Source organism: Lipotes vexillifer, unplaced genomic scaffold (assembly GCF_000442215.2).
Source record: "Lipotes vexillifer unplaced genomic scaffold, Lipotes_vexillifer_v1.1 scaffold1442, whole genome shotgun sequence".
Classification (NCBI taxonomy): domain Eukaryota; kingdom Metazoa; phylum Chordata; class Mammalia; order Artiodactyla; family Lipotidae; genus Lipotes; species Lipotes vexillifer.
Window position 1 is genome coordinate 1,895,682 of NW_006797379.1, and position 14,393 is coordinate 1,910,074.

Genomic DNA, 14,393 nt, shown 5'->3' on the forward strand with positions numbered 1-14,393 from the left:
CATATTTAATGTTAGTTTCAACATTTGAAGCATGAAGAACTTTTTCAAATTAAAAACTGTGGTGAATCAGTCGTATGTGAAGAAAACTTCCACCGTGCCAGTATGTCAATTATGCAGTTCATTCCCCTTCATGTGTTCAAGGAGCAGATATGTTTGGTTTTCCCAGTGGCCGAAATTCTCACCGGGGAAACTCCTCATTGTTGGGGAGATTCACGCAGCTGCTTGGTTCTGAGAGCTGTTTCCCTGGTATCAGTCGACGTTTTCCTCGGGCGTTAATCACCATCACACAAACGTGATGTCCCAGGACAGGAGGCGGGGCAGACCTCACCTTTGGAACCATCATTTTGCTGCTCGTCTCGTTTTTCATTTTTGTTGCTTTGAGCCGCTGAGTTGCCTGTGTTTGGGGGAATATCTTTAGTTAGAGACAAGGTCCAGTCTTTTCTGTGGATGGTTCATAAATAATGGATGATAATAGAATTAGTTATGAATGAAAGGAAGAAAATGAACTCAAAACAGACTCTTTTTTTTTTTTTAACTACTAAATAGACGCCTCGGGTCTGCAGCATTGGCCTTTTTCAAAGCCCTGGAGGGTTAAAAGGCTGGTGGGAAGGAAGGGAGCTGCCGGCCCGGCTTGTTCCACCTTTGGAGCAAGTTGGCTTTTAGATGGCTAGAAGGAGACACGACAAGGCACAGTTGCCCTGGACACTCTGACTTCTGCCTGTCCTTCCACCTGCCCGTCATCTGTCTGTCCTTCTGGCCTTCTATCCTTCCATCCCTTCCTTCTTTCTGTCTTTTTGTGCCTTCCCTCTTCCTGCCCTTCCTTCCAAGCTGCAGACACTTTGAACACCACCTCTGGGCCATAGATTGAGTCAGCTTCTCATAAACTGAGGGGAAATGTCCCTGTTTTCTCTGCTGAAAGTAATCAACCTTCTAATAAGAACCAAGGAAGAGGGCTTCCCTGGTGGCGCAGTGGTTGAGAGTCCGCCTGCCGATGCAGGGGACACGGGTTTCACGCCCCGGTCCGGGAAGATCCCACATGCTGCAGAGCAGCTGGGCCCATGAGCCATGGCTGCTGAGCCTGCGCGTCCAGAGTCTGCGCTCCGCAATGGGAGAGGCCACAACGGTGAGAGGCCCGCGTACCGCAAAAAAAAAAAAAAAAAAAAGCAACCCAAAGAGAACCAAGGAAGAATGGGAATAAGAGGTATGGAGTGCCTACAAGGGTAAAGCCTTTTTAACTTGGTTTTCCCACCTATCTGCCACTGAGGTCCAGGCCTAATGGAAGAATGGCAGCCAATACAGAGAGCAATACCAAAACTTAAGTATGAGGTTTTTAGGACCAGTTGGGAGCATTTCGTCATCATGATCTTGATCTTTTTTATTCCTTTGCTTGATGGAGAGAATCATCTTGATGAGTAAAGATCCTCTTTTTTCCCCTCAGGCTATTGGCAAGAAGTTGCCTCCGACTGCAGCAACTCCAGACTCATCAAAAACAGAAATGGACAGCAGGACAAAGGGTGAGTTTCCTTGTGTATCTGTTTTATGTTTGAAAGCAGTGAAGGGTTTTATAGTCATTGAAACGCTTTTGAAAAATCCTTACATAATCTTAATGGCTTTTTTAAAGCACATGGGGAAAAAATGCACACAGATATGTTTCATTAGGCTCTACCAGTAGGACGGTAGAGGAACACAAGTTCCTCGATGGAACAAGATGCTTTTTTTTTGTTAATAAATTAATTTGTTTGTTTATTTATTTATGGCTGCGTTGCTGCACGTGGGCTTTCTTTAGTTGCAGCGAGCGGGGGCTACTCTTCATTGCAGTGCGTGGGCTTCTCGTTGCAGTGGATTCTCTTGTTGCGGAGCACGGGCTCTATGTGCACAGGCTTCAGTAGTTGTGGCTCATGGGCTCTAGAGCGCAGGCTCAGTAGTTGTGGCGCATGGGCTTCGTTGCTCCATGGCATGTGGGATTTTCGCGGTCCAGGGCTCGAACCCGTGTCTCCTGCATTGGCAGGCGGGTTCTTAACCACTGTGCCACCAAGGAAGTCCAGGATGCTTTCTTGCCATTTGTTTCTCACCCACGTTGCAGAGCCAGGGCTTATCTGTGTATACCCAGAGCAGTTTGCGTAGTTCACGAGGCAGGAAGATTCTAGACGATGGCAACTCAAGCAATTTAGGGATTCATAGGCCTTCAAATCAGAGGGGCTTTATCTTTTAGCGTAACCACTCAACAGACACTCCCAAATGTTGACTTTCCTGCTACTCTCCTCAGCACATCTCTACTTGAATTCCTATAGTTACAAATGTCTTTCTTCTGTTGAGCCGGATATGCTCTTCCTGTAATTTTTACCCATGGGTTCTAGTCTCTGGGTCTATATTGATATTAGCCCATTGTTCTCCTAACAGTCCGTTAAGTATCTGAGGACAGTTGTCTCCCCCAAAGCTTCCCACAGGTCAGTATTCCCCATTCGAGGGTAGCCAGATAATACAGAATGCCCACTTACATTTGAATTTCAGATAAACAATGAATAATTTTTTGTTTTGTTTTTAGAATGTCCCATGCAATATTGGCTGTTTATCTGAAATTCAGATGTAACTGGGCATCCTGTGTTTGTATTTGCTAAATCTGGCAACTCTCCAGTTCCTTTAGTCATTCTTCCAATAACTGGAACGTTCTGAACATGCTCTAGTCAGAAATAGGTGCTTCAGTTCCTTCTAGGGATTTTAACTTTTTTTTCCAGCTTCAGATTTCCTTATGAGGATAATGTGGACAGACTGCTAATCTAGTTTGGAAAGCCAAAGGTTGAGAGAAGATATATCATACATATGTAATTATGACTAATATAAGGGCAAGCATAGATTTATTCTTTTTGTTGCAGAAAAATATACCAGGAACTCCTTTTGCAGTGCAAAACAGGTAGTTTTGAAAACAAATAAGGGACACTGCCTTAGGCATTAAAAAATGAATTTATGGGACTTGCCAAGCCCAAAATGGTGGTTTAGATAAATACGTTCATGGATGTTATAGATGCAGCCACTAGAGCTCTGTCTTAATGTTTAAGGTTCGGGTGAGGTTTGCATGCCTTCAGTCTGTTAATGGTACAATCAGACTGTGGCTAACACGGGGGAAGCGCACTAGTCTAAGGCTCTGATCCAGCAGTTCTCAAACTCGAGTGTGTCCCAGAATCACCTGGAGAGCTGGACCTCACCTCGAGAATTTCGGAGTCAGCAGGTCTGGGGTGGGGCCTGAAATTTTGCTTTGCTAACAAATTCCCAGGTGCTTTGGTGCTCCTGGTCGAGGGCCCACCCTTCAGGAAGGGTTCTGAGCTTCTCGATGTTCCCAAAGCCAAACTGGCCCCGCAGCTATTCACGCAGGTTGTAGGTTTTGCATGCTTAAACCTACCTTTAGACAGTAAAACTTTCAAGATTCTTGAAGCGGCCTGAAATTTTTTTTTCAAGAATTCACAGTAAAACCACTTCTGGTAACATCTCCTCTTGTTGGACAGTAGCCTATCCTTCCTTCCATCGAACTACTCATTTTGTAGTTCTGGCTGTTGACAGGTTTATAAATGATCCAGGTTATTAGGCAAGTTTGCTGGGATGGGTGGAGTCGGGGGTGGGCAGGAGAAGGGAAAGACACATCAAACCTCCAAGGTAATTGGAATGGAGTCCCTGGGACAGGCTGTCCTCGTGACATGTGACAACCAGTGGCCTTCACCAACCTCACTCTTGTTTGCGGAAATAATAATCTGAGAAACAGAGAAATCGTTTTAATGGAAAAGAGTTTCAAGAGAAGTGAAAGAGAAATTCCCTATAGATTGTTCCTCTCTCTGCAGAGTAAATAGTACCTTGGGTGACCGGTGAGTTGCTTTTGGGGGAGACTAAGCAGGGGGGACCTGAGTATCACTTGTAAGGTTGTGGCACAAAACAGGACAGTCTGCAGGGCACGCTTAAGTGACTAATCAATCCTCAGGCCTCAAGAACTGACCTTAGGATAAGCGCACATCCGTGATATTTTTTTTTTTTACCCTCTGTAATGTCTGCAGGCAGGAGACTCAAGTCTTTTTTGGCAGGAATAGGTGGTGTGGATGGAAGGTGTTTTAGAGCAGAGCTGGCCAGTAGAAATGCTGTGTGAACCACACACAAGATTTTACACTTTCTGGTAGCCACATTAAAAACCAGAAAAGAAACAGGTTTTTTTTTAAAAAAGAAACAGGTGAACTTAATTTAAATATATTTTATTTAACTCAGTATATCGAAAATATTATCCCTTCAACATGTAACCCGTATAAAATTATTAAATGAGGTATTTTCATTCTCTTTTCATATGAGTCTTCACAACCCAGCATGTATTTTCCACATATGCCACATCTCAGCTTGGCCTAGCCACATTTTGAGTGCCACAATAGCCACATGTGCCTAGGGGCCACCGTATTGGACAGCATAGTTTGAAAGTAATTCTGGCATCTAAGATGGGCTTCCTGGGCCTGGATTTTAACACAGTTCATCATGCTCAGCTCCCTTGAGCATGTGGGAGGATCCTGAGTCTAGCCCAAGCCTTTTTCACTCCTACAAGTATCTATTAACTACGTCCATCTCTAGATGCATCACAGAGTGGGGATGAGTTGTTAATAAAGAGTGGTTTTACAGGGCTGGGTGGTGTGTCTTGGCTAAGAGTTAGGAAGCACAGATTCTAGGACTAGCTCTCTTATTAGCTAGCTGTGTGACCTTGGGCAAATAATTTTATTTCTCTGGCCTTGTGCTCTTCGTGGTCTGCCTTGTCTGTGAAGTCAGAGGGTTGTACTAGAGTTAAGCCCTCAGGTTTCTCCAAGCATCTTCGCTCTCTGATTCAATTCTGAAAGCTTTACAATTCATAGTGAAAGCTTTCTGCATTCAAAGAATTGAACAGCCGATGGGAGAGACAAAAGGAAGATGCGAACAACTGAGTTAGGAATATGAGAAGATGTCATTTGGCAAAGATGCCATGGATATAAATATGTGTGTAAGCGGGTGGTAGGTCGGGAAGAATTATCACCGTCAGTGAAGACTTGAGAGATGTTTATTGACAGACGTGTTTTCATGGACCCAGAGTAAGAATTGCTGCAGTTTAATCTCACCCCTCACACACTCTCTGGCTTTTATTGTAAAGAGCAAATTCTGGGGTAATGGTTCTCCCATGCTTTCCACGAGGCACCCTAGTTCACTAGAAAACCCCTTCCATTTGGAACCTTTCGCTGCTTCTGGATTTTGATGCGACACCCAAGTTCAGGTGGAAGGACAGAGAGTGCTGACCCACTTTTAGAAATGACTCGGAGCTTGGGAACAACACAACCTCCTTCCTTCTGGGTGGAAGTCACACCCGTAACGAAACTTGCCCAGCGGTACAGAGGAGAGAAGCCCCTTCCCACATAGCTGTCTCCTTAGTGCGCTCAAATACAAGCTCACGTCACGAGTAAGTTATGATGATTCAAAAAATGTTCATGTGGATTGATATCTTCTGAGGGAAAGTGAAACTCAGCTGATCAGGATTTATTTAAACAACTAACATCATTTCCCCTCCCCCAATGAAGCTTTTATGATACTGAAATTCATCGGAAATGTGGGCTGAGGAGCAGATTGCCGTAATTTTCATAACAAGAGGAAAACTGTTTAAATATTCATAAATGAAGTGCTCTGAGGTATTTCCAGCTCCCCACATCTGGAGTTCCCCTCTTTCTTACTGCAGTTGATGCAGATGATTTGTAGCCTCGGTGGGATAGAGAAATAGCCCAGAGAAATGATTATTTAGCATCTTCTTGAACAAACAGTTCAGTCTTAGAGATGCAGAGGACCGGTTGAGCAGGTGGGTTGGGGAAAAAATAGTCCTTGACAGAATTTGTACAAAGGCAGGTCAGGCTTCTGAATAAATGATGGCTGTGGGGCAAAGGCTAAACTTTCTCTGTTTAACCTCCCCTCACATTATCACCAGACACTTGTACCACCTTTCTGATCACTTTGTCCCTTGACTTGCTTCTTAGGAGTTGTCCCCTGTGATGGTGACACATAGCGCCTTGTGGCTATCATTGGTCCCTCGTGGAGGGGGCTGTGTCTTCTACCTGGCATCCCCACCATCCAGTCCGGAAAAGTGCCATGGACTCAGTGGGCACTGGCAACAGTGGTGGTTGGGCAGATGGAGAATTAGAAATGGTTTCAATTTACCAGGCTCTCTATCTAACAGAGTCTTGTAAAAGCAGTGTAGTAGCCACGGGTCTCCTTTCCCAAGTTCACAGTCACCGGGAAGAAAAGAACACATTTGTTGACCCTCGAGCTTATTTCGGATTTCTGGAGGGTCGCCAGTGGTTGCTCTGTGGGGCTTGACAGACGCTTGTTCTTTGTAGCCACTGTCCCAGCCCAGTCAGCCCAAGAGCACCAGGGACAAACTAGGCTAGTCTGACAAAGTCAAGTTTATGGGCTCATTGCAACAAGGAGACTGCCCAGGAGGACCTGTGGAGCATCACACCAAACAAAAGAAAACTGAGCAGTTACAGATTTGGAGGAGAAATGGAAGTGAGTGAAATGTAAACGAAGCAGCAGTGTTTTGATAGGCCCCAAGCAAAACAGGGCTGTGTGAGTCGGGCCACATCAGGTCTCTCTGTGAGCTGGACCACCACCAAGTTAAGATAGACGTGCAGGGCTGTGTCCAGAACCCCTTACATGAGGCCCTGCACTTGTGTGGGGATTCAAGGCTTCTCTGTGTCACAGTGACTTGTTTCTTTCAGCCAAGAGTGAAACATTTCATTCTTACTAATACAGTATAAAAAAAGCAAAGTTTCTGATAGTCTGTGGTCTCTTAGAGGACAGAGTTTCTCAGAGAGTAAGAAAGCAGTTGTCGCTCAGAGAAGGGGTTGTTAGGACCCTTTCCAGCTGTAGTGTGTGTGCTTGGGAAAAATGCTATTTCCGGTTCATTTTGCAGCTGGCTCTATCTGCGTTTGTATCCGCATTTGCAGATTTTTACTTTCTCAGTCTGAGCTAATTTTTGCTTTGTCACCACATGTTTGAATAGGAGAAAAAAAGGGTCAACTCCCTTATGTTGGGATTTTTATCAGCCTTACCTAGGAACTCTTTTAATCTATTTTGCCAGGATAGGTGTTTTTTGCTCACTTATCTTCTCCGAAGCTCACTCGCCCTCAGGCCTGGGAATTTGGGCACATCCAATATGAAACATGTTTCCTACCCAGCCCTTTAGCGCCTCCCACACCTGTTATGTACTGAAGCCCCCAGGCTCGGTGTCTCAGGTCCCCGCTGTCCCTAGGATGCACCTTTCATCGAGTGCCCCCAGCACAGACCTTGCTGTCTGGATTCAGAGTGAGGGGTCCTTCTGCGAGGGTGCCCAGCCTACCCATGCTACAGGTGACCTGGATTTCAAATACAGCCCGCTTGCAGGAAAATAGTGAGCTCCCTTTCTGCTATCCTGGTGGATTTCCTTCCTTCCAAAGACTCAGCGCTTCTCCCCATCTGAGCAGGAGAAGGTGCCATTGAGACGAGCCATGATCTACTCCATACTGGAGAACAGGAAAGCTTCCCTTGCTTGTCAGATTTTGATTTCTTTAAAAAAAAAAAAAAAAAAAAAACTGTTTTCTCTTTTTAAAGTGAGAGAATAGAAAGTGGCATAACTCATAGCTGTGAAATAATTTGGAAGTCATATTCCCAGCAACATCTAAGACCAGAGGGGTCACAGTCGGCTTTTTTGTGGAGGAGGGCGTTTTGTGAAGAGCGGAGTTGACAATGTAGTGACGAATGCATCGTGTTTTGTTTCCCTGTCTGAGCTTAGGTAGAGACCAGGCTTTCTCCACACTGGCCCTATTAACATTTGGACCAGATCATTCTTTGTTGGGGTGCTGTCAGGTGTCCATTGTAGGATGTTTAGCAGCTCCCTGGCTTCTACCCACTAGATGTCAATTATACTTATTACTGCCTCCCCCCAGGTTGTGACAACCATAAATTTCTCCAGGCATTGCCAGTGTCTCCTGGGAAGCCAAGTCACAGCAGTGGCGAACCACTGGTGTAGACTGTTGTACGCCCCAGGAGGGCACTCCTATATCTCTGCTGCCGGGCGCACACTGGACACTTAGTTAATATTTATTGAACAAATGTATTCATCTCACCCTTCCCCACGAGCCCTGGATCCTCAGACTGACGCAGAACTACATTTCTCGCTTAAATCTCTCGTACAGCACAGACAGCCTCGGCACTGCCGCCACGCTGGCCCACCCTCCAGGTCCCCATGGTTGTTTTGTTGCTTCCTGGCATTGACATTTTGCTAATACCCATGGCTAGGTCAGTGTGGTCCCCAGACCAGCAGCGTCAGCATCCCCTGGGGACTTGTTAGAGATGCAAATCCCCAGGCCCTGCTCCAGCCCTATGGAATCGGAAACCCTGGGGTTTCTGTGTGTACACGTCCTCCACCTGGTGCCAGTGCCCACTCAAGCATGAGGACCACTAACCTAGACTCGTGTTTCTTAAGCATCCCTGCTGATGAGAATCACCCGGGGTTGGGGGATGTGGTGCCGGTTGAGCTGCTGGATTCCTGGTCCCACCTCAGAATCCCTAGGGAAGGGATCTGGGAAAGCATAGAAGAAACAGGTGCCCTACATCATTCTTGTCATCGGGAATGGTTGAGAAACACCCCTCCTCTTCCTCCTCTGGTCAAAGTCCTAGAACATTGTCCAGGCAGGGGCCAGTGCCATTTTGCTCTTCCCAGAAGGGGCCCTGAGTCTCTCCTTTGGGAAGTGGTTTCCCCATTTCGGAGTCTCTGAGGCTTTAAGGCAAACGTCACTCTCATTCTCTCCTCACTGCTGCCTTGTTCAGAGCTCTGTGTATACATGCCTTATTTCCTCTCCTTGATCATAAGCTCCCTGAGAACCAGATAACTAGTCTTATTTAACTTATTCTCTTTTCCCCAGAACATGATAGTTGTCAACACCCTTACTGCAATTCCAAAACACAAAAAGCTCCCGAAAACCAAAAGGTTTTATCACTCCTTGGGTGAGAAAACTTGTCCTGGACTAATGCGCATCTAGGCATAGTCTTTATTTATCCCACTCGGGGTGACGAATCGTCCATTTGCTGCAAAATTTTAATGTATTTGATGGTTGGGTGCAGCCCCAGACTCCAGCTGGGGATGTTACATATTATATGGCATGTGCAATGTATTTCCTTTCTAAAATCTGAAAAATTCTGTCCCCAGGGCTTCTGGATAAGGGCTTATGAACCAGTAGTGTCTCTGATAATATTTGTCAGTTTAATGAAAGAATTTTCAGATTTTGATGTTGGTGAAAGTAGACACCACTGAGCTTGATGTGTTTGTTCTAGTGTCGCAAAGGAAAAGACAATTTTCAATTCCAGGCATGACCTGGTACTTTCCATCCCTGCTGAAAGCTCTGGAAGGCTTCCTCCCAGACTTTGTGACACATGGGGTTTTGATCTTCATGTCCTAAATTGAGCCCAGAGAATTGTTCTAAATTTAATGTTATTTTCTTGGTGTGTGTTTATATGTTCTCTTTGCTGATATGTTTATTCTGTTTCTTATGCTTTTTTGTTTAAGGTGAGGGTATTTTCTTAAGTTTGTTTGTTTTTTGTATGAATAGATTATAAAACCAGCTGAAGGGTGTCATCGGATGTGGTCATGTGATTTCAGTTCTGTGAACAATCTGTTTTTAATCTCATGTAAATTTCTAGAAATTTAGAGATTGACATAATGGGTTTTTTGGTTTTTGTTTTTTTGTGGGTTTTTTTTGGAGGTGGTGTGAATTATGACTGGACTTCTTGGTGTATCTTAAAATTGGAATGCCAGTCATCACTTAGTAAGGGTCTCTTGATTGGGAACTGGGCAAGAGATTCAGGGTTCTGAATCTGATATTGTACACCACATTTCCTCTGCACCTTTGAACGTGTCTATGTTTTTGTTTTCCTTTTTCTGGAAAGGCAGAGTCATTGCTTTTTTATCAGATTCTTAAGGGACTCTAAGACAAAAAAGCTTAAGAACTGACTTAAGGTTTCGGTCTTATGCTAATTCATTAGTATTTTTAAATCTTTCTAAAGAAAAAATAGAGGCAAAATCATCTTAATTACTGGATAAATTGTGCCTTTATTTCTGTATGTGTCTGTGTGTATTCATTCCTATTTGATCTTGGACTAATTAAATCCATCTAATTGATGAATAGATGGAAAATGCCTGCCTCCAAAAATTAGCTTCAGTCCTTTCCTCTCTACCTCTGTCTGCTGTTCATTTAAAATTTATAATCTTCGCACGTGCAAAAAGGATTTGGAATTATACTCTTCTCTCAAGACATATCAAATGCCTCCTCTTTCGTGATCTCTCTCCTGCATGCAGTCTTGCCTTTCTCTGAAACGCCATGGCGATATCCAGTCGTAGTGAGTCGATGCTTATTCGTGTACTTGGCTTTTCTTACTGTCATTCTCCTCCCCTCGCCTTTCTCCAGGCATTAGGTTGTCACTTCCGTGCGAGGGTGGGAGGGCGTGGTTGGCCTGACCTGTATATCACAGGCCCAGGAACTGGCAATATCTTTTTCATGGTGGTGACTCAATAAATGTTTGAATTAAAGTAGGGAACACCTTCGTTCCATATACTGTAAAGTTAAAATCGTATTTTCAGAGCTCATAAGGTTTTCTGCATTTGAATTTTTGAGTATCTTAAAACCATTGGAACATCCAAACCAACATAATGTTCTTTTTTTCCAATACTGCTGAATTAGGGCCCGAATGCCTCAGAAGTAAAAACAAATTCTTATTTTCAAATATATCATAATAACTTAAAATGTGAGGCGAGGGGTTGCCATATTTGGTCGGGAGTGTTCTGAGTTACGGTGCTCATGACTAGAGCTCTGAACTGTCAGAGCCTGCGAGGACCAAGGTATAGCCCAGTGTGCTCCTTGACGCCTCCAGCGTTTCACTGGGATGTTGCTGGGGACCTGGGTGGGAGATGGACCAGCCCCACTCTCTAATTTAACCAGACAGCTCTGTTTTTAGTTGTTTTATACTGGAGTTCTGGAATAAGTTTAAATTTGCTGAAAGTGTCCTGCTAAAGTTAACCAGACTCCCCTCTTGGCGCTCCTTGGCCAGCCTCACTTTTACACGTGAGGACATGAGGTCCAGAGCTACAGTGTGACTGCCTCAGGTTGTGTGCTTGGGAAAGATCAGGGGGGACCAAACCCAGTCTTGACTCTCCTGACTTCTGGCCCAAAATCTTCTCTTCCTACTTTGCTCTCCCACAGATTTTCCTCTACTTTTTAGGTGTTGCTAGAGGGTGATCAAGAAACATTGAGTGGGAGCTGTGTCAGGTTCTGGGGATACAAAGAGGGGTGAGGTATGGTGTGGGAACCTGCTTTGCAGAGAGAGGTAGTTGATGGTAGCCACTGGCACCTGTATCTCCTCCTTTTATCTAAAATTGGTGCTTTCTTGATAGTTTTGTGTCTAAGGCCTCAGATATAAAACAGCAGAGCTACATGGTGGAAGTGTTCTAACACTGGGTTATGGTGCTGGCCACACAACTATATAAATGTATTAAAACTCTTCAAACTGTACAACTAAAATATGTGAATTTTACAGTATATAAATCATACATCATTAAAGCTGTTTGTTTAAAAAGACAGAGGGACACCTACTCTCCTTTAGCTTATGGGAAAACTGTGGGCATAAAACAAAATGGCCCCGTGAAACATTTTAAAGGCATGTTAGTACTTTCTTGTAAATGTTTTCTATGTTGGTTACAAGTCAATTCCATAGTCATTTAGAAACCTCCTACTAGGAGGCCAGGTCTTAAGGTAGCAAGGGAAGAGTTGGGGGAAAAGGGAATGACAAAGATACATCGCAAGAAGGTTTGGTGGGGGAGGCAGATTATAGTGAAGTGTTTCAGAGGAGGTTACTGGAAGTGTCCTCTTTCTTCTACTGAGTTCCTTCATGTCAGGGAACCTTCATGTCAGTGCCGGCTTTGAGTGATAAATACCTACCTGACCACAAAGTGATGATAAGCAATAGAGTTATATTAAGTCAGATAACAGGAGATCCAGAGACAGGTGCCCTGATGTTGGTTAATTCAACAGACATCTCAACAATGTCAGGGCTTAGGGTCACCTCCTCTTTGATTTTTTTGGCTTTCCTTTCACGGGTGAAATGTGGCTGCAACAGCACCAAACTGTGTACTGTCTTCCAACAAGGATGAAACAGTGTTAAAAGCAAAAAGGCAGGGGCAACTATTTTCCTCATGTATCTTTTTTTATCTGGGAACAAAATCTAACTGCCCCCTCAGCACATTTCCTCCCACGTCTCATTGGCTGGAAGTGGATCACATGCTCACGCCTCAACCAATCACCAGCAAAGGGGAGGGAAATTAATATTATTTGCCTAAGAAGACCTAAATTTGCCATTTCTCCAAAGAAGACATGCAGATGGCCAACAGGCACATGAAAAGATGCTCAGTATCACTAATTATTAGGGAAATGCAAATCAAAACTACAATGAGGTATCACCTCACACCAGTCAGAATGGCCATCATTAAAAAGCCTACAAATAACAAATGCTGAAGAGGGTGTGGAGAAAAGGGAACCCTCCTGCACTGTTGGTAGGCATGTAAATGGGTGCAGCCACTATGGAGAACAGTATGGGGGTTTCTTAAAACACTAAAAATAGAGTTACCGTATGATCCTGCAATCTCACTCTTGGGCATATATCAGAAGAAAAACTCTTAATTCGAAAAGGTACATGTGTCCCAATGTTCATAGCAGCACTATTTACAATAGCCAAGACATGGAAGCAACCTAAATGTCCATCGACAGAGGAATGGATAAAGAAGATGTGGCACACATATACAATGGAATACTACCCAGCTGTAAAAGGAATGAAATAATGCCATTTGCAGCAACATGGATGGACCTAGAGATTGTCATATTAAGTGAAGTAAGTGAGACAAAGACAAATACCATATGATATCACTTATATGTGGAATCTAAAAAAATGGTACAAATGAACTTATTTACAAAACAGAAATAGACACACAGACATAGAAAACAAACTTATGGTTGTGAAAGGGGATGGTGGGGGTGGGGGAGATAAATTGGGAGTTTGGGATTAACATATACACCCTACTACATATAACATAGATAACCAACAAGGGCCTACTGTATAGCACAGGGAACTATGTTCAATATCTTGTAATAACCTATTTGGGAAAAGAATCTGGAAAAGAATGTGTGTGTGTGTGTGTGTGTGTGTGTGTGTGTGTGTGTGTGTACCTGAATCACTTTGCTGTCTACCTGAAACTACCGCAACACTGTAAATTATATTTCAATTTTTAAAATGATTATAAAAAGTATGATTTGCCTAGACGTACTTGACTCACCCCTAGGGCTGTGGGAGTGTTCCCTATTCCTGAGTATAATGCCTGAGCAAATCAGGATTCTGTGAACTGGGAAGGGGATGGGGAATGGTGGCCGGGAAGTTAACCAACAATGTCTACCACACTTAATTGACTTTTTTTTTAAAACATCTTTATTGGAGTATAATTGCTTTTCAATGGTGTGTTAGTTTCTGCTTTATAGCAAAGTGAATCAGCTATACATATATCCCCATATCTCCTCCCTCTCGCATCTCCCTCCCTCCCACCCTCCCTCTCCCACCCCTCTAGGTGGTCACAGAGCACCGAGCTGATCTCCCTGTGCTATGCGGCTGCTTCTCACCAGCTATCTCTTTTACATTTGGTAGTGTATATATGTCCATGCCACTCTCTCACTTCGTCCCAGCTTACCCTTCCCCCTCCCCGTGTCCTCAAGTCCATTCTCTATGTAATTGACTTTTTTTGATGGAAAGGAATAAAAACATGACTTGTTCCTCTTCTTTGTTGGCCACGGATGTCTCATCTTCTGTGTAAAACGTTTCCATGATTTTGATCCAACAAATTATTCTTAAAGCCAGGAGTCTGCAGGGCAGTTCTTCAATAATACTGTATTTATTTCAGTGTTGCTGTAAGTTTTGAGGTTGGGTAGTCATATTTCACTAGCACAGTCAGTAGGAAAATTGGTAAGGAGCTGTCATTATCCAATTTAAAGATGCTTAACTTTTTCCCTCCCTTTAGAACATTTGGGCCAATTCAGAGTTTGGGAGGTTTGCTGTAACGAATTTAAGAGGGATGGAACTGTGTGGGCTTAGGAATATATGGGCGGATTGGTATTGATGGGATTTAGAACTAGTGCCTCTTAGCATGAGTTAAGGAGCAAAAGGCATCAGCTTCCCAGAGTACCTAAGACAGAAGGTTTCCAGTACTAGGATAGGGGGTGTAACTGATATCTTCAAGCCATTGGGCAGAAAGCAAAAGCATCTGTAAACAAAGTAAGTCCCTCTCTTTC

At 43.9% G+C, this 14,393-nt stretch overlaps 1 protein-coding gene across 2 annotated transcripts in view; it reads left to right on the forward strand.

The window, feature by feature from the left end:
• SH3KBP1 (SH3 domain containing kinase binding protein 1) overlaps positions 1 to 14,393 on the forward strand; it is a 358,145-nt gene that overhangs the window by 249,812 nt on the left and 93,940 nt on the right. For both annotated transcript variants that reach the window (XM_007469312.1, XM_007469313.1), the window contains one exon: positions 1,439 to 1,514. In XM_007469312.1, the coding sequence (XP_007469374.1) occupies positions 1,439 to 1,514 (76 nt within the window). The remainder of the gene's footprint in view (positions 1 to 1,438; positions 1,515 to 14,393) is intronic.